The sequence below is a fragment of the Labeo rohita genome, chromosome 19 (assembly GCF_022985175.1).
Source record: "Labeo rohita strain BAU-BD-2019 chromosome 19, IGBB_LRoh.1.0, whole genome shotgun sequence".
In the NCBI taxonomy this organism is placed as follows: Eukaryota; Metazoa; Chordata; class Actinopteri; order Cypriniformes; family Cyprinidae; genus Labeo; species Labeo rohita.
This window is the reverse complement of record NC_066887.1, coordinates 269,394-294,149: the sequence shown is the minus strand read 5'-3', so window position 1 is coordinate 294,149 and position 24,756 is coordinate 269,394. Positions and strand designations below refer to the sequence as shown.

The 24,756-nt window shown below is 36.6% G+C and overlaps 3 protein-coding genes and 1 long non-coding RNA gene across 5 annotated transcripts in view; 2 read left to right on the top strand and 2 right to left on the bottom strand.

Annotated features, from left to right (window-relative positions):
- On the bottom strand, positions 1–9,258 carry nr1d2b (nuclear receptor subfamily 1, group D, member 2b). Its single transcript, XM_051137330.1, has 8 exons — positions 8,775–9,258; positions 7,288–7,503; positions 6,830–6,918; positions 6,187–6,331; positions 4,181–4,842; positions 3,919–4,104; positions 2,582–2,792; positions 1–2,496 (listed from the first exon to the last, which is right to left on the bottom strand). Exons 1-8 carry the CDS (start codon positions 8,791–8,793, stop codon positions 2,300–2,302), a joined length of 1,725 nt encoding a protein of 574 aa, XP_050993287.1. The 5' UTR covers positions 8,794–9,258; the 3' UTR covers positions 1–2,299.
- On the top strand, positions 7,456–14,300 carry LOC127182203 (uncharacterized). The gene is made up of 2 exons (XR_007829859.1): positions 7,456–7,598; positions 13,923–14,300. It is a non-coding gene; the product is annotated as an uncharacterized LOC127182203 (long non-coding RNA).
- Positions 14,035–24,756, bottom strand: part of rpl15 (ribosomal protein L15) — a 211,407-nt gene continuing 200,685 nt past the window's right edge. Inside the window, exons 1-4 of one of the 2 annotated variants that reach the window (XM_051137344.1) lie at positions 17,406–17,494; positions 16,378–16,559; positions 16,002–16,138; positions 14,035–14,388 (exon numbers count right to left, since the gene is read on the bottom strand). In XM_051137344.1, the coding sequence (XP_050993301.1) occupies positions 14,083–14,388; positions 16,002–16,138; positions 16,378–16,549 (615 nt within the window). In that variant the 5' untranslated portion in view covers positions 16,550–16,559; positions 17,406–17,494 and the 3' untranslated portion in view covers positions 14,035–14,082. Of the gene's footprint in view, positions 14,389–16,001; positions 16,139–16,377; positions 16,560–17,405; positions 17,495–24,756 lie in introns of those variants that run through there. The other variant, XM_051137345.1, reaches the window with a different exon arrangement.
- Positions 17,620–22,699, top strand: nkiras1 (NFKB inhibitor interacting Ras-like 1). Its single transcript, XM_051137347.1, has 4 exons — positions 17,620–17,828; positions 18,489–18,595; positions 19,551–19,792; positions 21,339–22,699. Exons 2-4 carry the CDS (start codon positions 18,502–18,504, stop codon positions 21,579–21,581), a joined length of 579 nt encoding a protein of 192 aa, XP_050993304.1. The 5' UTR covers positions 17,620–17,828; positions 18,489–18,501; the 3' UTR covers positions 21,582–22,699.

Genomic DNA, 24,756 nt, shown 5'->3' with positions numbered 1-24,756 from the left:
GAGAATGTATGCAATTTATTTAGAAATTTTAACCCTTGTAAATTTATTTAAACCATATGAACACAAAAAAAGCAGCGTCACTTGTCCCGTATATTTTTTTGATTCTCAAAGCCATTGACTGCCATTATATGACTGACAGACTGCAACGGTTTGAGTTAAACATCTTTGTTTGTGTTCTACTGAAAAAACAAAGTCACCTACATCTTGGATGCCCTGGGGGTAAGCAGATAAACATCAAATTTTCATTTTTAGGTAAACTATCCCTTTAATTTTAAAGATTCCAAACTTTCAAATGATAGTATGTCTGTCCTTTTGACATCAATGGTTTTGTCTATGCATTTGTACTGGTGAGACATGGGTGCAAAAATGACTAAACGCATGGAAAGAATGAGTTCAGCATTTATCTGTTTATTTTCTTATTTTATATGTATTTAATTATATTATATATTTATATATATATATATAGAAATCTAGCTATCTTACAATGCTTTCACAGAAGAAAACTGACAGACTGGATTATGGCAACACAACAATGACACTGAGTGAGCCACAGGCTGAACAATGAGACAGGAACACCAACACCAAAAATAACTCAAGATACTTCTTTTCTTGTCTATTCATCTACAGCAGCTTTGATATCAAAACCGACCGATAAGAGTTCAGATGCCCAGAGCTGGCATGGTGAGAGGCATTGCCAGTGTTACTTGGTGGAGTTTTGGGCCATTTCCTGTTTCCTCTTCCTGTCTGGTCCAACGGCGCTCGAGTATGCGCACTATTTGCTTACTGCAGCTGATCACACAGACACAATAATTCTACAAGAACTTTCACTTAGCCAGACTTAGCCAAAAGGAAAAAGCAACATTCAGAAAAGAGAAATGAACAGGATTACAATTCTTTGAAGGGGAGTGTTTCCTCCAAAAAGAAATTAAAAATCATCATAAATATTCAGCCTGAAATTATCACTCATACAGATGCATCAAACCGGCAGGTGTCAGTTAGGGTGTGGCCTCAGCTATATGCACACACTGTGGATGGCTTTGAGTCCCATCACTACCGGGGAGGAGCATGCACAATTCTTCTAGTGACAAAACGTGTTGCATTCTACTCCTCCTTTCGTCATTTCGCATCATCAAGCGCTGTGTCATTACTAAAAGCTCTACGAATCAGGACATATACACAGATGCACCACTATGCAGACCTAAGTCAGAAACAAGAATGCAAATGCTTGGCCAAGCCTGCGGTCTGACCGAATCTCAAGCCGGCAACAGTCAGCTTTAGAGGTCTGTGGCAATAAACCAAATGCATCACTAGTCAGGTAGCTAGCTATAACTGTGTCAACAGCTGAACTAACTTTTAATTGCTCAGCAAGATTCTCTTCAAACTGTTGGCAGTAGCTGACCTGGAAGAGAAACAGACTGTAAAAAGACAGTTTGTCAATGTCTGCTACTGCATCAGCATGCAACGCGCTGTGTTAGAATGTTAACACATTTTGGAATGCAGCCATCCACAAATTTTAGCTTGTGTAGCAAGAGGCTTTTGCGTTCACATACTTACATAATTTTTCAGGCTTGAGAGTGGCTTCCTCTGCACTTAACTACAGATTTTAAGACAGGAACAAACTACAAAAATAGATCTATCCATTAAACATTCCTGTGTCTTTCTGCCAGAAATCTCTGATTAGCAGCCTGTTCCACATTCTTCCATTTCTTAGTTGGTGCTTTTTGTTTTTTCTTTTCTTCAAATTAGAAAGGATGTCAAACTGTGCTCTGCGTACTTAGTTTCTCGTTAGTTTTAAGCTTATGTGTGTGAATATCCCTTCATAATCTCCCCTTAACAACACACAGCATTCATTCGGCCACAAGATACCTTACTTCCTCTTCTCTGAAAGTATTAAAAGACCAACAAGGAACATCTAAAAACAGTGAACTCGTCACTTATTGCACAGGCAGTATAAATCTAAAAACAAATTCAAGGTGCCTCTGTGTACACACAAACCCCGTAATCATACAAACTCTTGTAAGCATCTACAACGAAACCCCTCCAGTTTGTGTCTGCGAGTCGTGTGCGTTAGCACGAACAGAGGCGTTTTACAGTACAACGACTTCTTAAGTATCCCCCCCCCACCCACCTCCATATTTAACCAGCATTGCTTTGAATGTAATGGGGAGAAGTGTCAGAAAAGGGGCATTGAATAAGCTCCCCATTGGCTAAACGGGCCGCAGGAACAGGCCTGGAGGCTCTGGAGATGGATGGGGCGGGGGGGGAGTTGTGGTCCACAGTTATGGGGGTTGGTGGGTGGTCAGGGGTGGACCTTAAAGGCCAACAGCTGCTCAGAGTGCATGTTGTTCAGCGAGCGCAGGTCCGGCAGTTTGAGGAGCAGTTTCGTGAAGATGGCGATCTCGTTGGGGTGGTTCTTGGTGATCAAGCTGCGCAGAGCTCGAATCAGAGTCTCCTGAAGGGCCTCGACTGAGTTGACGTTCTCGAGACCAGAGCGATCTATGGGAATACATTTAACCAAGTAAGTCAAAGCCTCATCATAGATACAAAACTACAGTATAACACAACAGGAAGTGGTAAGTACCTGCAGACACCAGCACTACGGCCGTGAAGAGGCTCATTTCCTCCTCGCTGAGGTTTAGAGCTTGAAGCTTCTCGGTGAAGTCAAACATTGAGTTGAGGAGATCACCGGCACCCATCGAGCGCAGAACCTCCACGCTATACTTCCTGCCACTCAGAAATGTAACTGTGCGCTCCTTCACATCGAACAGGGATGTAAAGCGCACCACCAGCACCTACAGACCAAACAACAATCCAATGGAATTAAATTTAATTCTATGTGCACTAAGTGTCAAAAGCAATTAGATGCTACTTATGTTAAGTGGAAAAAGCAATAGATTCTATTTACACTATTTACAAATACTGAGTGTCTATTTATGCTAAGTGCAAATAGCCCGCCTTGTTGGCAGAGGCTATTTACACTAACTTCGCCCACCGACGTGTGATTGGGCTAGTCAACACTACAAAAGACCTCTGTAAAACAACAACGAACAACAACAACAACAACGACCGGGGTTCGAATCTACCTTCGGCAAACTTTTTTTCTCCCTTTTCAAATCTCATATCAGAAAGGCATTTATTTTCAATAAAAATGAAGGAAATAATCGAAAGGTTGAAAATAAAGTATCAGTTACGGTTAGGATAGGTGTAAGGAGGGCTTATTGTCCCAGTAAGGCTGCAACTATTTAATAATTCCAATTATAACTACAATTTACACTCAATACATTATTACTGCATACTGTTTTATAATGTACTACAATACTGACGTGCAGATAATTGCCTCTATTTGCAATAAGTATTATAAATAGCAGAAAATCCTGTAATTTTCTGGTAGTGTAAATAGAATCTAAAGCTATGTGCACTTAGTGTAAACAGCATCTATCACTGTTTGCACTTACAATCTGTTGCTAAGCAAACATGCTATTATATGCTATAATGTACTGAGTGTAAAATCAATAAATTAACATTTTTATTAAAATTATTAAATAAATGCTGCCTTATTGGGACAATAAAGCCGTCCCAATATCTACTCTAACCCTACTCAATACTTTATTTTCAACTTTTCAATTACTTCCTTCATTTTTTTTTAAATAAATGTCTTTCTGATGTGATATGAGATGTGAAAAGTGAGAAGAATGAGTTCAGCGAAAGGTGGATTCGAACTCGGGCACCAAAAAGCATGTGTAACGTACCTTACCCAATCACACATTGGTGGGTTAGTTAAAGTAAATGGCCTCTCCCAACAAGGTGGGCTATTTGCACTTAGTGTAAAGAGACACTGTTAATTCGGTGTTAAAACTGTCTTTTTGCAACAATTTTAGTCCATTTCATTCAGTGTAGAGACTTCTTTGTTGTTCATACCTCAAAAGTGCCAGCCTTCAGCAGGCTGACCTGGTCATGCTGGGACAGGTCTTTGAATCCTGGGATGCGCTTTGCAAATTCCACCACCTCTCTGACAGCCGGGGTGAAGCTCATGGAGAACTCCTCCCAAATACTGTGACCCGACTTCTGAGGATCCACATAGGGCGATGTGTTCATGGGGCAAACCTGTGAGCGAGAATCATGAGTATTTGTATGGTTACTGAAATTTTGGTATTGCTATTTTGGCATTAGTGTAACTCACCAGGTGCATCCTGTTAACCCTTGCAAATGTTGGGACACTACAGCTGCCACTGACATGAGTTTCATTGTCATTATGAGCTCTCAGACAGAGGTTCTGCAGGGATTGTCCAGCAGAGCTGCTGTTGGGCTGTCTGACAGGACAGCTGCTCAGAGTGCTGCGGCCTTGTCCTGAGTCTTCAGGGCCCTGTGGAGCACAGCCTGATGGTGGCTTCGGTTTACCCTCTGAGGATGTATTGTTCTGCTGGTTCCAAACCTCCTGAGTCTTCTCTGTGCAATGGCTATAGTTGTTAGGAGCCTCTGAAGGCACGCCGCCCTGCTCCTGATTGTACATGAACGTCTCCTGGTGCGCCCTAGTGACTTTGCCGATGACCTCCTCCTCCCCGCTGTCAATGGCACTGGAGGAGTCTGAGCTCTGGCTCGTATCCATGGCAATCAGCAGCTCGGGGTCAGGGCTGGATTCTGACCGGTTGCTCCTGGGGGAGGTGGATGGGGAACGGGAGGAAGGGCTGGAGCCGCTGTCCTCTGAAGCTCCATCGGGAGCTGATGTCTGGTTGCTCAGAGGCTGGTTGCCGTGGCTGTTGTTCATCATGTTGTTCATGGCATTCTGCATCTCGAGCAGCATGCGCTGCTTCTCTCGTTTGGGAATCCGGCCGAAACGCACAGCTGAGGAGCACAGACACGGTCAGCTTCTCAGGCTTTAACTTTTTTGTTGAGATTGTCTATCTATCTATCTGTCTATCTATCAATCAGGGTTAGAACAGGGCTGAGCGATTTTTATGATTTTATCGATTAATTCGAATTTAATGTTTTGCCACGATTTTATTTTTTAGAAATAATAGAATCACAATTTTAAATAAAAATATTACCAAACGTTTGAATTAGATACTTTTGACACTATGCCACTGATAACAGTAAACACAAAAGAACATGATTAACCGCTCACGTGTGATGTGCTTTTGTGTTGACAAATATGCAACGGAATAGTGAAATAGGAAAAACAAAGAAGGGAGTGAACTTCTTTTAACTTGATCGCCACGTTTTTATAATGCCGTTTCATGCATGAGACACTGTAAGAGGCGCGAGTGCAACAGTCAAACGCGTCCATGTTTTATGACGAAAAAACAATGGAAAAGCACCGCAATCTAAAAAAATACATTTACTACTTGTATATCTGATATTTCATGTTTGCATCATGATGATAGGCTGAAAGCTGCTTTTCTTTGATTTTATAGACCATTTAAAGTTAATAATAGAGTACTGGTGTTATACCTTTAGTCATTTTGAATTTTAATTACCTTGACTTTTGAGACTGTTTTTAAAGCATTTTCCTTGTATTATGTCTTCACATATAATATGTATAACACAAGTTTGTACAAGATGTAATTCATGCATCTTTTCTGCATAGATATTTAACAAGTAATTTGTTTAACATTTACATCGTGTTGACAATGTGTGGTGCACTTGGAATATAATTTTTTTTTTTAACTAGAGGGTTAATAAAGAAAAAGTTACTTAAATCATGTTGTATTTTGAAGTTGACTAGTTAAAGATTGTTAAAAAAAAAAAAAAAATCAAGATTTTAATTGTTTGCCATATTGCCCAGCTCTAGGTTAAAAAATTAACTTTTCCATTAAGGGGAAAAGTTCTAATATTTGTAAATATTATTATTTATAAAGCAATTTTTACATTTGTGAGGGCAATTTTTATCATCATGTTATTATAAAAACCATAATATGTTGTCTTTAACGTCAAATACTTCAATTTACCCAATTACTTTAATACAACAGGCTGTTTAAAATTGTATCTAAATTATACATGTAGTCATCTATCTATCTATCTATCTATCTATCTATCTATCTATCTATCTACCTATCTAAAGTAACAGACTTTAAGTATTTAATTCATTAAAATCTTGTCTATTAAAGATTAAAACGCTGAGGTCACAAATGTCAGCCTGTAACAGATTCCATTCTTTGGATTTAGGACACAGTACAGGTTGGAACTCACCGTCTCTGGACATGCCCACGAGCAGACACTTCTTAAAACGGCACTGCTGGCATCGGTTCCTGTTGATGCGCATGATGGGACAGCTTTCGTTCTTAAGGCACTTCTTATACTGAATGTTCTGCTGAATGCTCCTCCTGAAGAAACCCTGCAGGTGGAAAAGTGAAAGAGACAGAGAGAGGTGTCTGGGTCACTGTGTCCACACAGAGAGTAACAGGTGTCGAGCCTCGGGTCGGTATGGAGAGCAGGTGTCCCTCTCAGGACCGATGACACCCTTCTGTCATGGAGCTTTGCTCTGATGGTTAAACAGGCTGCTTGGCAAGGAGACTTTCTAGTTATAAATAAAGCAAAATGACGTGTCCCTTCAGGACAATGTACAGGTAGATGTGACCCAGATATGGCATGACAGCTATGTCACGTTGGTCCAATCTAATTCAACAACAGTGACACCATTAATCATTTAACACAGAAAGAGACACTATAAAAGTGCACAGCTATCTTCACTCAGAAGTATACTAACCCGTACATACATGAGAGGGAAAAATACAGATTTTCAGACCAATTTCTGAGCTTTTAACTTCAGAAAAAACAAAATTGAAACCTGATTCTTCACATCTTCACACACTAACACTTCACATTTTCTCACCTTACATCCCTCACAGGCGTGAACACCGTAGTGAAATCCTGACGCCACATCTCCACACACTTTACAAAGCAGCACCAGACCATTAATCTCTGCAGAAGAAAAAATACAGAGGGTCAGATTGCATGGACGCTAAGTTTGGCTTTCTCCTCAGCTGCCTTCCAGTTCCTCAAACATCTAGAGAGCCATTACTACATCATCAAGCACGCAAGGATAAATACAGCTCATTACCATTTATTTCTCATTTAAAAAAATAATAACAATAATAAGGAATGTTGATATATGTACATTAGGGTAAACATGAGGAAGCATATTTCAACATACTAATTTACATTATGACAACATAAATGTGAAAAAATATTTATACAGTTCCTTAAAAATATCTTAAATTTGTAGACGATCAGTTGCAGCTTGAAAACACTCCACAAATTTCCATCTTTTCATTCAAATCATTTTCTCACTTGTAATGCCACTTTTGGGTGTGGAGGGCGATCGTGCCTTTCCCCCGCTGTGCCGTGGTGGGCGGGACTGAGAGGCCACAGGAAGAGCCTCGCCCTGTTGGCCCTGCCCCGCGTGGGGTGGAGAGCAGGACTGATAGCTGCTGTTGGAGGAGTCGCTGTGGCACGACTCTGGACTGGAGGCTGAGCTTGAGGAGCTAATGTAAGCTATTACTCCACCTGGTGGATGACACACAGAAAAGCAACAAATTATTTTTCAAACTTCATTTCCAAATCATGTGGATCCTAATATGCAGACATAAATTATGAAGCATGTGAGTATGAGACATGGCCAAGAGATTGATTCCAGCTTTTTCATGTATCTGTTTGACAACTGTTTTTATCATTAACAATAAAAAACAAACATATAAACAGTAAATGCAATCCATATAGGTAGATATTTACTAATGAAATGACAAACATTTTCTTTGCACTTATGTTTTAATTTAAGCTGATGCCAGTCTTATTGTCAGAAAATGGACCAGGCTGTTTGTATTCTCTCTCTCTGTACGAGTTGACCTGTTTCTGCTGCCCCACTCTCAATGGTTAGGTAACACCATTACATAATACCTCTTTCGGGGTGTAGGCCTTACCGACAGACAATTCAACTCAAATAAATTACTAACAAACAGCTTTTTTTTTCTTCAAACGTGAATATTGTATTGTATGTTAATAATTACAAAGACAAAAAGTATTAAATTAAACAATAATCACATGCTGGTCAAATAGATCAAATAGATATTTTTGTCCTTAATAAGAAAAGCAAACATAGTCTGAACTTATATATATATATATATTATATATATTTTAAATAATAAGAATAATAAACAAAAAAATCTACTTGTGAAAGTAAATCCCAATGCCCTTTTTCAATTCATGACAAATATTTAATTTTTAAATTACATTATTCTTTACATTGAAAAAAAAATGAATGGACGGACGTCGTGTCGTTAAGCTGTTGATTGACGTGTTCTTAGCCCCACCCCCACGTGTACTAGGCATGTCTTCTTGGGGGTGTAAAAGCCAAAAAGTGGGTCAGACTTGGCCGCCTCACGTGTATCAGCAGCTGCAGACGCATCCATACTGCCATGCAAATTATGCAATACGCACGTCACGACTTCTCTGGACCAATCAGAGCAGACGCACAGGACGCGTAAACACAGATGCACATGGCTAGGCTGTGCGGTCCATGTGAGTCGGGAGACTGCAGCCCAATAGTAACCCACAATCTATGGCATAACAACACAAGCCTGGCGCTATTAACCTACTTAGAGTTTTCATGCAGCAAATAAAGTAATACAAGCCTAAACTACACCTAATGTACAGTAAACATTCACAGCATCACGTGCAACTACACGTTTCGGTGTCATTTATTGAAATAAGAGTACACTGAAGGTATCACTGCTTATTAAGTCATATTCAAAAGTAAATGAAAACCAGTCTGATCTTACCAGCCTTTGTGGATTCCATGTCCTCCGACAGCTTAGAGCCGCAGTCACCTGTGTGTTAGTGCCGTTTTTACACAGTTTACAGCAACTATCTAGTCGCTGTGGGATCCTGTGAACCGAGTATCTTCTTGTCTACCTTGACACTACCTGAGGAACATTTCTAGCTAAACCTACCAGAAAATCTAAATCAAATAGCGCCGTGTCGCTTGAGAAAAACTTACACAAAATAGATCTTATAAAAATAGAAATAAATACATATGTCGGTTTTAGTTGAAATAATTAGACTCTTCCAAACTCTATAATAAAAACCGGACCGGCTAGAGAGCAAATCGACACGGTTTCACGCCTATTAAAGACTCTATAACAGCTCACGAAGTCGACTCGACTTGCTGTAGCTCGTAGTTGTGAATAAAACCAGGTTTAACGCAGAGAGTGGGCGCTTGTAGAGTGATAGATCGAAACTGCGCGTCCGCGCTGCCGCGGCTGTAGTCTCCAGATCATGTGACCCACTTCAGGGCGGCTCCGCCTCCAGCTGCATTAGTGTCAGTATAACCCACTGACACACTTTCACTGCTCCTGCAGGGGCCTCCTGTGCACCCTCAGCCCACACCCGGAGTGCCCTGATGACCCCAGGGGAGTAGATCCCAGGAGGGACAGGAGCACCAAATACCGCCCATAACATCAAACGGACATTTAATGGTCAGAGGCCTATTTAAAGAAATGTAGCGTAGATCTACACTCCTAACGAGGCATAAAGTAGCATGAATCGTTTGGTAGCTTTTAGGGTGATTCACATAAAAACGTGGCAATGAACGAAAATTATAATAATAGTGAGAAAACAAAATGAATTTAGATTTTAATTTTAGAAACATTAAGACGTTGCATTCTTATAAACATTAACATGTTGGTATTTACGCCTACTGCTATTTGCTGTAACGTTTTTAATTTAAAATGAATATACATGTAAGACATTTAAGTATTTTTTAAAGAAATAAAAAAAGTGTAATGTTAATGTGACCTTGATAATTTTTTTACTATGATCATATAATTCGTAACATTATATCTCTATCTGACTTGAGAGACTGGACGGACATACATAAATACACTCGAACATACATGCATTAATCACATCAAATTATTTTGTTGACATTTTTTGACAAATGACTTATTAAATGACTTATTAAATCTCTACAGTTCTACCCCTTTCTATTCATTATACTAAACCATAAATAAAAAGCAGGATAGTAGTGGTAAACTCTAAAATGACCATAATTAAGAAAATCATCATAAATATCAGAAAGAAGATTTATTTTGAATACATTATTATTTAGATTTGCATCTAATGCTAATTCAGTAATGTCACTTTATGGCCCTTAAAGAGTGCAAAAAGCAGCACTGAAGCGATGAGCATGTGAAATGGTTCTCATACCAAACACTGCTGAGCTTTTCCATTCCATTTTAAGCTCTTGCCACAGATGTCAGGGGTCAGAGCGTTAGGGCCTCTGGCTAAATATGTGTACGCAAAAATGAAATTTAAACACTAGAGACGCCACAAAAATAAGTTTAAAAGATTCACTGGCTGTTCCCAAACTCAGATAACAACCTTCATATGAACTCTTAGTGTTGGGTTTAACACGAGCGTGGTTACCTGACACACACTATGACTAAAGCTTATCATAAAATACAGCAGTCAAATAGCTATAGAATATTATGTTCTGAAAATCAATGTCGGTGAATGAGATAAAAATGTTAATACAAGAGTCATTTATTAAGCACATTTTTCATCTGAAACATTTCACGTTAAGTTTTAAAGTGATGTAATGATATCAAATTAGTGCACCAAATGAAGATAGTATCATTTTATATTACCATTATGACACTGTGTGTTACTCTGTCACAAACATAATCTGTGGGGACAGGATTTTCTTTAATAATTTAGATCAGTGGCGATTTCTTTAAGACTGCAAGGGAAGCTCAGCTTCCCCTATAATATCACAAAATTAATGGTCAAATTATGTACTATTGTATTAACATTTTATTGACTAAAAATGCGTTAGAAAACGTTCATCTCAAAGACGAGTTCGTTCAGAATCAGTTAGATATAGCAGGTCGGCTGACTTGATTTTCTTCTCATACATTCCCGTAGCGTCACAGTGCATTTCCCCGTTGAAGCCCAGCGTCCATTGACTTCAATGCGGCTGCTTTGAACGTTTTTTTTCAGTGCTTTGAAACTAGACGGTCATTGGATAAACGCTGCGATTATGTCCCGCCCACGGACGCTCAGCGTCTCTGGGGGTGAATGAGGAGCAAATGAGGAGTGGGCTGGCCTGGACGCCGAGCTTCTGCGTGATGATTGGAGGGTCTGTCGAAAGATTGCATCTCCTTTTGACTGACAGCGATTTTGTACTATAAGGAATCGCTGAAGCTATTCGCGCTCAGTCCCATCGTGGATTTCTCAAGTTCAGTCGAAATAAAACTGCTGCAACCTATTTCTTTATATTTGCTTGGCGAAATTGCTTGATTTTCATCATACATTTCACACAATTATACACCACATTCCTTGTTTCACTTTTACAGAGTTTAATATTTTTTTTAGATCGTTCATTCATTCATTCATGTTAATATTTAATGTAGTAATCAATATATATATATAGATTACTACATTAAATATTAACATGGAGGATGACTATAAATTAATATAAATATATATATATATATATATATATATATATATATATAGTAATCTTGAAAAATTTTAACATAACATAATGAAACCTTATATTTCTATTAAAATACTTTAGAAATAAATAAATAAATAAATCTCCATAATAACCTTATTAAAATTGCAAAATATTTATACTATATAGTAACATCTGACTAAAAGAAAAAATACATCATATTTTGCATAATAAAACTAAAGCTTTTTTTTTTACGATTGTTTGCATTGTGACTTACTTATGACAATAAGGCACATTCTTGTGAATAAATAAATAGACAATTTTACGATGTAGGCCGAAAATGAGCTTCCCCCTATTTGACAGACCAGTAGCCGCCACTGATTTAGATGTATATTTGAAATTCTCCATTCTCCATTCCACTTTACATAATGCACACATAAGATGGAGTACATCGTTATCAATTCCCTGCATTATATTACCACAACTTGCATTAAATGACCAAAAAAGAAAGGGTGCTGGAAGGGTGTTTCATACCAGAAGTGTGTGTTTGAAATCTTTAAGTGTGACATTTTGGTAGCTTAGTAAGAAATATCTAAAATTTTACCACAACATTGTTTAATGCAAGTTTATTCACAGAGTTCAGAAGATGTTTGTTCTGATATTTTGCAGTCAACATGGTTAGTTGTCCTTATGGGACTGTTCTTACAATCAACATACCAAGAGTTCGTTAGGAGAAAATCGTGTTCTGGTTTTCAATAAACAAAAGAGAATGAAAGAATATCTATTAGAGGGGTCTCCAGCCTACCGTCCTGCAGAGTTCAGCTCCAGTCCCAATCAAATAGGAGCAGTGTTGGTGAACTTTATCTTATTATGTTGGTAAATTGATAAACTCTACGATAAATACGATTACAGTTTTTTACAATTGCAAACATCATTTTGTTCAATCTGTAGTCACATTTTCAAAACTCTGAACACAATTAGGTCGTCACCTTTATTTATATGGCACTTGCAACACTACACTTACTACATAGATGGCGACGATGAGGCAAGTAGTGTCAATAATGCAAGAGCATGATACTGAACACTCAGTTTTTCAGTTAAAGTCTGGTCATTGCTAACTCAGTGATGTCATTGACCAGATCAGTTTAGCTCAAATAGTGTCTGTGCGATCAAGTCGACAATTACCACAACATTTGTGTTGTGACCATACCATTAACACAATTCATGTTGTTTTCACATAACATGCAGTCAATTTCCACGTTTCTAAAATGTTTCCGTTTTCTTTTTATAAACATTTTCCCAAAACCAAAATCATTTTTGATCTATCTATCTAGCTATCTATGTGTGTTTTGTGCATACATATGTGTATTTTAACTTAGGTGTGATTTCTTTTGAGTGTATGTTTATGCATCTTTTTATTATTGCGATATGTATAGAGAGATTGACAGATGCACCCGTGCCTCTGAAATGGCTTATATTTTGTATATTTAAATATTTTGAAATGTGTGAAGAATTTTGAATTATTGTGTGTAAACGATAACAACCGTGTTGCAGTTGTGCTTAACTTTTGCTTTCTTGTGTTCAGGGTCTTACATCACAAGTTCATCACAGAGCAAACAGTGTCTTAGTGATTGAGAATGTGTTTAGAGTTTTCAAAAAAGAGTGCATGAGATCTGCAAACAATGTCTAAACTGCCTAAACTTGAAGCAAATGTGAAAAACTGTAAATAGTTGTATCCCAGCCATATTTCTTAACAAAACCATACATCAATGGGAAGTTTATTTATTCAGCTTTCAGATGATGTATAAATCTGAGTTTTAAAAAAAACTGAGCCTAATGATGGTTTTGTGGCCCTCGCATATCATTACGGATTCATATGAAGACGCCTCACTTAAGAAGAGAATGTTTACTGATAAAAATGGTCACATACCAACAAGGTAGATGGGGGTCATGACAGCCAAAGAGTGTGTGTATATATATATATATATATGTATATATATATATATATATATAGGCTTACACATATACAGGTTTGTTTGTAATGACAATAGTTGTGAGAAAATAGTGAATCAACTCATTCTTCCATAGCTCCAGCAAATGTTTTTACCAAACAAACACTATCACTCAAAACTCAACAACCTAAAAAACAGGTAGCATTATGTTTTCTTTCATAAATTCTCTTTACACTACAACAATCATTGCAGTGTTACATGGTCCATATTTACATTACAGTACAGAATTATTTCTAAGCTTTCCCTTTTGGTATACAGTAGTCAACATTTGAATCAAAACCTTTCATTAAATTTGTCCTAAAACCAAAAGAATACTTGATTTTGTCTTGACAACTTTAACTTTTTTTTGATCCACTTTACATGTTGACTACTGTTGATAGTAATGAGTGAAAAACTGTAACACTCGTAAAGATGTTCAACTACATGCAACTGCTTTGATAGTATTTGATTTTTTTTTTTAGGCACACCATCCTGTCTGCTGCTCGCCCCAGCTGATAAGTAAATACCTGCCTTGAAAACTTTTGTACAGATTCCCAGTTCATCTGCAAGCTCTCACAATAAAGACACATGATGTGACCATACAAAGGTACTTTATTTGTGTAAATGTACAGCACGCATTGTTTAGCGATAACGGTGCAGCTGCAGGGTGTTGCGTCTCTTCCAGGCCGCACGTCGAGAGCCGCCGATGGTGAGGTGGAACTTGTGGCCCTTGCCCAGACCACGGCTCTTCTTGCCAGCAGACGTGAGGCCACGCATTTCCCTGTGCTTGTGCACAGGCTTGGTGATCCATTGCGTGTCGGGGTTGCGTCTGATGGCTTTGTGGAAGATGTCGACGAGGATCACTTCAAAGAACTTGTATGTGGAGTCTTCACCCACCCAGTAGGAGCTGAGCACCCGCAGACCTCCACAGTGACGGCCCGCACGCTCCTGAAAAAACACGAGAACGAAACACATGAGCCTGGACAGAAAACAATTAATAACATTTATGCATTCTATGCAATTGAAGCTGTATTTGTGACCCAAGAGGTGAAAAACCTTCACCTAGACATCATTTTTTTGTAAATGAAAACCATAATTAATGGTCAAATAAAAAAAAAAAAAAAAAAACCACATAAAAGTTACCAAAATAAAGACACATGGTGAATACGCACATTTAGAGGATAATTGTCACTACCCACATTTACTTCACAGAACAATTACTAAGATCATGTCATATCAAAAACACATTCTTTCTGTGATTGTACTCCTGCTACTATGTACAATAGAGAAAAAAACAATGACTGCAAATTCAGTTTCCTATGTTTTCTGTGAGAACTTTGGTCCGCCTTGTGTAAATCACAACAATATTACCCAACAGGAGAAACAAAACATTAGCTTGCCAAATCAGTCATAAGAGTGCAGCGTTTACCAAGTCCACTTTGACGACCATGCCATGCAATCACCTCTCAGCGTCAGATTACCACACATTACCTCTCTGATGTATCTCAAGAGTTTTCCCAGGCAAAATAAATTAAAAACACCAACCAATTTGTTGTATTCTGGGTTTTGGAAGTTGAAAAAAAAAAAAAAAAAAAAAAAAAAAAAAAAAAAAAAAAAATCCTTTGTTACTTCAAATCAAAGCACAATGTTGCGATTCACCTTACAGTAGGCTGGTTTGGTTCATGGCTGTTAACTCTTTAACACAGACTTTTTTCCTAATACCTATGACAAGAATAAATGGGGAAAAATACTTCTGGAAGCAAAGCTGCTGAAAACATGGATAGGCACTGGTTCACTATAACAGTCATTAGGGCGTTTATACACAGAGCTGTTGCTTGATAGCAGGGATCTCTAAAGTACCTGTACTTTGACACTAATTGAAGGACCTACGAAATCAGCTTTTTCCCCCCCAAATTCCATTTTATTTTACCCCAAATTCCATTTTCTTCTGTTTTAATGTTTCCAGATTCTATTTTTTTCCTGTTTTAATTATGGACTCCTTTTAAATAGTTGAATTTTTATCAGTTAAAAAGCATGTAATTAATTAAAATCATGAATCTTATACAATTTAACATATATTTACTAAAAGTTGAAAAATTACAGGTTTAAAGGCTTACACATTTTTATTCCCCCACCTTATGCTTTATCGTTTTAGCATGTCTAATTATTTAAAAGCATAAAAACAACTTATTTACTCTTACAATAGTCTTACAAAATGTTTTTTGTTATTGTTATTTTTATCTTCAAGTTAACCAAATGTTTATTTTGACATGTTGCCGTAAATTTCTTTAAACTTGTGTGTATATGATCAAAAAACTAGGATATGATGCTACTTTTACTCAAATTCAACAGTAAAATGCTCATGAAGTGACTCGATTAGTGCCTTGATTAACTCATGCTTGCTTTTTTTTTTTTACGTATTTTTTTACATGTACATATTAAAACGGACAGTAAATCATGCATAGCATTACCGACTTTAACAAATCCGTTTCACTGAACAAAGTGTTAAAGTAAATGTGTCTAACTGCAGATCACCCCAAACTGAGATGCTGCTCACGTACCTCAGCTACTGACTGCAGGCTGCGTGCAAACTTGATCTGGTTGACGCCATGGTGCACGGGTTTGCCGTAGGTGGCACCTTTGGGCACGGGGCGCTTGCGACCTCCACGGCGCACACGTATGCGGTAGATGACGTAGCCTGTTTGGACGAAAGCACAGAGGTAAGCTACACAGTCTCCAGGGAACAACCCCTAAACTACAGAGAGATAATGTTCAATTGTCTATCAACTAAACAGAACAGTTAATTTATTTGGACCTAAACCTTTTAAAAACAGCAAAAACTTCAGATTGCTCTTTCACATACTGCTCAGCATAAAAATGACATGCAGCCAGTATATGCACCTGAACTCCAGACAATGGGCTGCTCTCATCACTCACCTTGTTTGCACTTGTATCCCAGTCTGCGGGCTTTATCGGGTCTGGTGGGTCTTGGAGCCCGGTGAAGGGAGGACAGCTGACGGTACTGCCAGCACCGCACGCGGAGCAGAAACCTCATCACATCTGACTGCTTCTTCCTCCATAACTCCTGCATGTACTTGTACGCTCCCATGATGCCTCACCTGCAGCACCAAAAATCAGGTTAACAACCACGGCAAGAAAACATTGTAACGTGAGACAACTGATTGAAACAAATACCATTTGCCTTTTATGTATTTGGATAGTTGACATGACTAATTGCATGTGTGCAACTTTATGACCTTTAATTCAGTCTTAATTAAGACTAGACTGAACTTCTACATTTTTGATACAACAAATTACCAGACTTTTTTTTATAATTTAACTAAGGCAGGCAAAAAAATAAAGTTTAAAGAAACAAGAAACAAGCCAGATACATTTTAACTTAAATCTTGACATTTGAGTAGCTTACAATCAGCAGTCATAATATGGCAGATCACAGACATTATATCCAATAACCAAGTGTGTATACATTTATATTATCATGAGTGAAAGTTATCTAGCATCTCAGACTTAATATTTAAAACTATATAATATACAATCCAGTGTAATATATGCCCAATAGCGGTGTCTGTTACGTAGTTTCGGCATGGTAACTATTACACACAGTCACGTCAAAATAATTGAACTCTTAAACCACAGACAATGATTTAAGCAACCTTAACAAATGCAATTGTCTAAAATGACATATGACAATGTAATAAGTTTAACAGAATTTTGACAAGAAATGTGAGAAAACGTGCAAACTCCGGCATGACATTAGCAAACCTACGCTTCACAATATCGCTTTAAAATCAAAGTAAAACATCACTATGGCGGAAAATAATGATTAGAAAGTAATGCTTAGATGTTCTGAACAAAATACTTGAATTGTGCGACTCGGATGACATAAAATGCACTAAGATTTTTGATGGATTCTAGATTCAGAAAAATGAGAAAGTCTCGCTTACTTGATGGCGTACTAACCGGAAAGGGAGAGAAAAATTACCCATAATGCTTTATGAGACTGTTCGTGTCGTATTTCCGCTTCCGTTGTTAAAGGCTTCTGGGAAACGTAGTCTGTACTTACAAATTTGATTTTAACTCCAAGTACAATTAAATGTGTTTAACCAAATAGATACACTCAGTTGCAACGTTGTTATAACATAGTTCTTATTATATCTCAGACCAAATAATATTCTTTCGCCGTTCTTTTATCAGCAAGGGTTCAGAAGAAGTGAGGAATCGTCTCCCGGAAGTGACATTTGACAACACCTCCAGCACACAGTGATGACACTAAAAGTCATAAATAACACATAAATTCATAATTTCATCTGATTTATCATTAATCAGTTTCGTCGATCGGGTGTTTATTGTGTGTCAGTCCGCGTAAGGTGAGCTAGTATTTCTCTGTGTACTAGTAACTGTCATGAATGAGTGCATGTCTCTGGTCCGAGGTTAAGTCAGTTGGTTAATATTATTTTTTAACAATCATTACATAACAAACACTAAACTGAACAATATGTGCAGATTAATTGAGCTAAGCAATATTTAATTGAATTTTAAATAGTGGTCATTATTATGCACAGTGGCGTACTTGTACCACAATGAACATCTTTTTTTTTTCAATTAAATCTACAAATAATCATTTACATAAATAAACGCTTGCATTTCGAACTCACTAGTCAGATGTAACTGTGTAATACGTATAGTGTGAACTCTTCTGTAAGCACACTCAGAATTTCTTTTGTATTTCCACTGAAATACAAGATGCTCTTATCTTATTCTTGATCCTGCTGGAGAACATGGGCATCAGGTTTTGTCAGTTAATGTTAATATATAATATATGTAATAAACATGTTTTTCACTTTAAATGGTCAAATTGTCATGCATATACTAAAATTTGTAATGTGAAATTTGTGGAAAATTAAATTAGAAGAATTTTCACTAGTGGTCCCTGTACATATAGTTATTCTGTTTTGTTTTGTTTTTACTCTACTGCTCATCTGGTTAGTTCTGGCTGTTTGCATGTATTGTTTGTTTGTTTGTTTCAGGGCAGTAGTAACTATGGGTAAGGGTTGTAAAGTGGTAGTTTGTGGAATGGCATCTGTGGGGAAAACAGCCATCCTGGAGCAGTTACTGTACGGCACTCACACTGTAGGTATGTGTGATCAGTCCATTCACAGCACAGCAAACAAATAACACCTGCTCCTCATCAACTAATCTTGATGGTAAAGACATCATAAGAACAGTTTGTGGTAAATTAGATATGTAAAATGCTCAACGTGCTCTTTGTGATCCTTAATAAGCTAAATTCTCAGTCCTCAATACTTACTAATTTATAGACTGACTGAACCGGGCTCACTGAGCATTATAGATAGACACAAAATAAAATACAGATAAACAAATACACCGCCTAATCAGAAGAAACAGAAATAGATAGACAGAAATGCTGTTCAGTATTATAAAAATTACAGTGCATTTAGCTTATTGAGTTTTATATCTGGAAGACTTTATTTGCTGTTCTTTACTCTTATGCTGCTTTCTCTCTCTCTCCTACTTCTTTTTTTATTATTGCATTATAAATACATTAGAAAATCTTAAATATATACATGCATTTGTGTGTGTGTATTTAGTATTTATTATAGATATACACTGTACACACACATTTGTTATATAAACACAAACATTATCATATTTAGGATGCACTTTTGACAGCACTATTAATAATAAACAATTGGTTATCATATTAATTGGTTAACAGTTAATAGATTGCATAATTGCATACACGAAACAAATACATTGTATCCCTTTTAGTAATAGTTTATCATTTTTGTGTAAAAAATAAAAAAAAATACTGATGTAATTTGTATAAAATACAGATTATTTGCTCTTTTCTGCTTGACACTGGCATGTAAGGGTGACAGTTTGAAGTAGACACATTCATTCGTTTCTTTATGCTGTCATATGCATCAGTTGTTAAATTGCCCAGATTGTATGGATTTATTAGTCAGACAGTCATGTAATGAATGTTCCTATGATGTGGTTTATTCATAAAAGAATCAACATTGTCTGAAGGTGGTAAAGTTGCCATCTGAACGGCTGTCCCGTTTCAGGTTCAGAAACAAACGACACTCAGGAGGACATCTACGTGGCGTCTGTCGAGACGGACCGTGGCGTGAGGGAGCAGTTACGTCTCTACGACACTAGAGGTCTGCGTGATGGGCTAGATTTACCCAAACACTTCTTCTCAGTGGCTGACGGATTCGTGCTGGTCTACAGCGTCGATAGTCTGGAGTCATTCAGAAAAGTCGAGCTCTTGAAGAAGGAGATAGACAAGTCCAGAGACAAAAAAGAGGTATGAACGATATATATTTCAGCATCATTACTCCAGATTTGCTGCTGAAGAAACATATAGGATTATTTATGTTGTTATTTATGATTTATGTTAATTATGTTTTAATTATTAAGGAAAACAGTTGGGCTGTTTCACATTTATGCAGAAACCGTGATATACTGCCATTTGAATGTTTGGCATGTGTGTGTGTTTTAATAGAAATTAATGATTTTATTCAGCAAGGATGCATCAAATTGATCAGCAGTGATAGTAAAAACATTTATAATGTTACAGAAGATTCCATTTCAAATAAAAGCTGTTATTTTTGTTCTTTTGAAAAAAAAATGTTTCCATAAAATATTAAGCAGCAAAAATTGCATATAATTACTGATTCTAAATATTGAGCAGCAAATCAGCATATTAGAAGGGTTTCTAAAGGATCATGTGACATATTCAAATAGAAAATAGTTATTTCAGATTGTAACAATATTTTTATTATACTGCTGTTTTACTGTATTTTTGATCAAACAAATGTACCCTTATGAGCATGACTTCTTTAAAAACATTTAAAAATCACATTTCCAAACTTTTGACAAGTGCTGTATATACAGTTGAAACCAAAAGTTTGCACACACCTTGCAGAATCTGCAAAATGTTAATTATTTTAACAATTTGATTTTTAACACTGTGTTATTACTGGAATGATCCACAGCTGAGTTTTTCATAGTTGTTTTATATTTGTGATAGTTGTTCATGAGTCTCGTTTGTCCTGAACAGTTAAACTGCCCGCTGTTCTTCAGAAAAAAATCTTTCAGGTCCCACAAATCCTTTGCTTTTTCAGCATTTTTGTGTATTTGAACCCTTTCCAACAGTGACTGTTAGAAAGGGTTTTGCCTAAATTATTTCATTAGTACTGCCCTTCAGAAGCTACAGAAGATACTTACGTGTTTCCCAGAAGACAATATATGTTAAAGTTACCCTCATCTTCAAATTCAAATACTTTTCACCCTTGGCTCTTAATGCATGGTTTTTCCTTCTGGAGCATCAGTGAGCGTTTGAACCTTCTGTAATAGTTGCAAATGAGTCCCTCAGTTGTCCTCAGTGTAAAAAGATGGATCTCAAAGTCATACAGTCATTGATGGAAAGAGTTCAAATACACAAAAATGTTAAAAAACCAACAAATTTGTGGGACCTGAAGGATTTTTCTGAAGAACAGCGGGCTTCAAATGTCTTCAAATGTCTGTAAATGTCTTTTATGTGAAATATCTTATTCAGGTCAGTACTAAATAAAAAATAACACATTTCTATGATCCCTGTTATTTTGGTAAAATAATAAACATTAATATAAACATCTATGTACATTGCAGTAAACTTCTATGTAAACTTCTGGTTTCAACTATAGATGTAATTTTTTTAAAAAAGTAAACTACATCATTCTCTAATAATGAATTTCTTTTGATTTTTAGGTAAATGAGCCAGACGAGCTGCATTTACACTTGTGTTGATTTGCTGTGGTCTGGTGTAACCTGTGTAGATTTTCTCACACTGAGTGTGTTTGCATGTGCAGGTGATGGTTATCGTGTTGGGGAATAAGTGTGACCTGCGGGAGCATCGGCAGGTGGATCAGGAGGCGGCGCAGCAGTGGGCGCGCGCGGAGAAGCTCAAACTCTGGGAGGTGACCGTAACAGACAGAAGCACCTTAATCGAACCCTTCACCACCCTCACCAGCCGCCTCACACAGCCGCAGAGCAAGTCTGCCTTCCCTCTGCCTGGCCGAAAGAGCAAAGGCACCCCGTCCAATGACATCTGAGCACCTCACACCACCACAGATCAGCACTGTGTTCGGCTGTCTGGACTCCTTTATGCTACTTTAGAAGATTAAAGACTAAAGACAGAAGTTCGCTAGGACTAGATCTATTTACACTCCTAAATAAATGCACTAATTGCATTTTTTAGTTGTGGTTGTTTTTGTGCTTACCGATGGGAAAACGGTTGAACGTGATGCACAACACTCAGAGATACTTCTGCGTCACTGTGGTCAGTCAATCACAGAAATTGAGAATTAGTTTATTTTTCGCATAAATCTGCAGTGAAAGGAGAATGACTAGTTAGACAAATCACCAAAATAAATAAGGAGAATAAGATTTTTTTCTTGAAGTAAGACCTGTTTGTGAACAATTAAGATTTGTTTTTAACCAATAAGAACTGTATTCTGAAACTCTAAAGCAGAAGATTTCATTCACATTTAGCACAGTTCTTCCAGATTTTTTACATTGCGTTTTTATGGTTCTTATTAATTCAATAGAAATATTGTATTTTACAATTTAAATGTGTTATAAAAATCTATGCATCTTTTTTATAACAGGCTTAATTTATTTATGCAAATATAATTTATGTTTTATAAAATAATTTATTTTGGGATGGAATTTGACCTGGACGTGAAAATCACCAATGGTACAGTATAGAGAAAATGTCAGCGCTTCTTCAGTCCTTCAGATGTTAAATTCAGTCAAGAACAGTGCGTTAAAAGTGCTTTAAAATGCCAGTTAATAAAAATACAGCAACACTGTTATGTTAAAGTCATATGGTGTGTATGAGAAGTCTTCCAGCATAATTTCCAAAACTAACTATAATCACGACATTTTTGCATTTCATCTCAAAACATTAGAAACCCAAAGCTATTATCATGTAGTCAGTGAAATGAAGCCTGTAGCTGTGTTTGTGTAGGATGTTTTAAATGACTGAACTCAAGTGCACAGGAAAACACTTTCAGGTTGCTACAGTACGTAGAGAAACATTCCAGCAGTTGTCATTGGATATTTGTGAAATCTTTATCTTAGCAGCATGTTCTAATTTATATGAAAGCTATTAAAAAGATGTACTTATTCACCATGTAATGATCGATTTAACCAAATAAATGTTTATTGACCGGATGGACTGTTGACTTTTTTGTTTGCTTTTATCAGTAAAATGCAAAATGCATATCTCTGTAAGATAAGAGAAATTAACAATATGTGCTATGCGCCAACATAATGCTAAATCACCAGTTTCTCACAAATCTTGTCATATTCAATTTAAAAAAATCTAAAGAAAAAGACTATTGCCTATTTTAGGACCACTGCATCAGGACATGGATTTTCATGACAAGCGTTGGGAAAAGTTACTTTTAAAAGTAATGCATTACAATATTGCATTACTCCTTTAAAAGTAACAAATTATGTTACTTTTTTATGGAAAGTAACGTGATACATGTGATTGTGCTTTACTTTCGTGTTACTTTTTAAATCTGGCCAGGGCTTGACTGTTTTTAAAATAAAAAGTTCAATTTTTAGCAAATATAAAAGCCCTTTTACACCAAAATCAAATCAATAAGCCTCAGGTTAAAAGAAAAGTAAGTTCACATCTGTAGAACGCAGGAGAAGAAAGTTCAACATTCAGCAATAAAAAAACAACAACAACAAAAAAACAAAAAAAACAATGAAGCACAAATGTCAAAAAGTCATGATGGTTGAACCGGATCAAAGGTCAGTAGCAAAAATATTGGTTAATAAAGTGGGATTAAATATTTTTATTTAACATTTAATTATTGCAGGTTTGCATCATACTCTGAGTTTGCATTTCACTGTTTTAATTTCACTGTTTTAATATATATTGGTGAATACCGAATCACTTTTTTGTGAGTGAGATGAATTAATGCTTGTTCACATTTGGTCTAGAATTACAGTAACATCATGTTCACATGTTTACTTCTGATTTCTTTCTACATGAGGACAGGATAATTGTCAGTCAATAAATGAGAAAACAAAGTAACTGGTGTTACTTATTTGAAAAAGTAACTGGGATATTTTCTTGTAAATTAAAAAAAGTAATGCATTACTTTACAAGTTACATGAAAAAAGTAATCTGATTATGTAATCTGCGTACTTGTAATACATTACAAACACTGTTCATGACAATGAAGAACAAGTCTAGCAACCACGGCATTTCTCATTACTGCAATGTATAAGAAAATCTCATTCTCATTACAATCAGCATAAATTAAAGCAGTAAAAAAAAAAAATAAATAAATAATAATAATAATAATAATAATAAAATACTATGGTGTATACATTCAATTAAGGCTGCGGCCATTTGCAGTAAGTGTAAATTGCGATACAGGCTATTTACACCAAGTGCCAATAGTTATAGTGCAAATAGATGCTCTTTAATAGCATATCGTTAAGAAAATAGCATATTCTCTTAAAAATAGATGCTATACACACTAAGTGCAAATAGCTATAGAGTCTATTTACACTTAAAATAGCAGGATTTTCTGTTATTAATACAACTTAAAATAGTGGCAATTATCTGCACCTCAGTATTGTAGTACATTATAAAACAGTATAAAAAAAAAGTGTAAACTATAATTTTCATTCAAATGATTAAATTGATGCCCCCTTATTGGGACAATAAAGCCCTCCCTACACCCATCCTTACTCTACCCGATACATTATTTTCTTAAGCTTTTAACTTTTTGATTATTTCCTCATTTTATTGAAAAATGTCTTTCCGATGTGATACAAGATTTGAAAAAGGAGAAAAAAAAAAAGGTTTGGCAAAAAGCAGATTCGAACCCAGGTCGATCGCATCAAAAATACTACTGCACACGTTTTACCATCTACACCACTGGAACTGATGTGTGGTGATCGTCTTGTGTAGTGTTGACGATCCCAATCACATGTTTGTAGGTGGAGTTAGTGTAAATACCCTCTGCCAACAAGGTGGACTATTTGCACATAGTTAACGTAAATACACATTTTTATTTGCAGTATTGTAAAGGGAATGAGATTTCACCAAGCAGAAAAGTCTTAATCATCCTTAATTCATTTACTTATGTTTTGGGGTGAAATATGCCCTGAAGATGTTCCTGACAGGCTTTTAAAATTGCCCCCGTAACAGAAATCCAGTGTTTCTCTCTGAATGCTTGGAATGAAAGATACCGCACG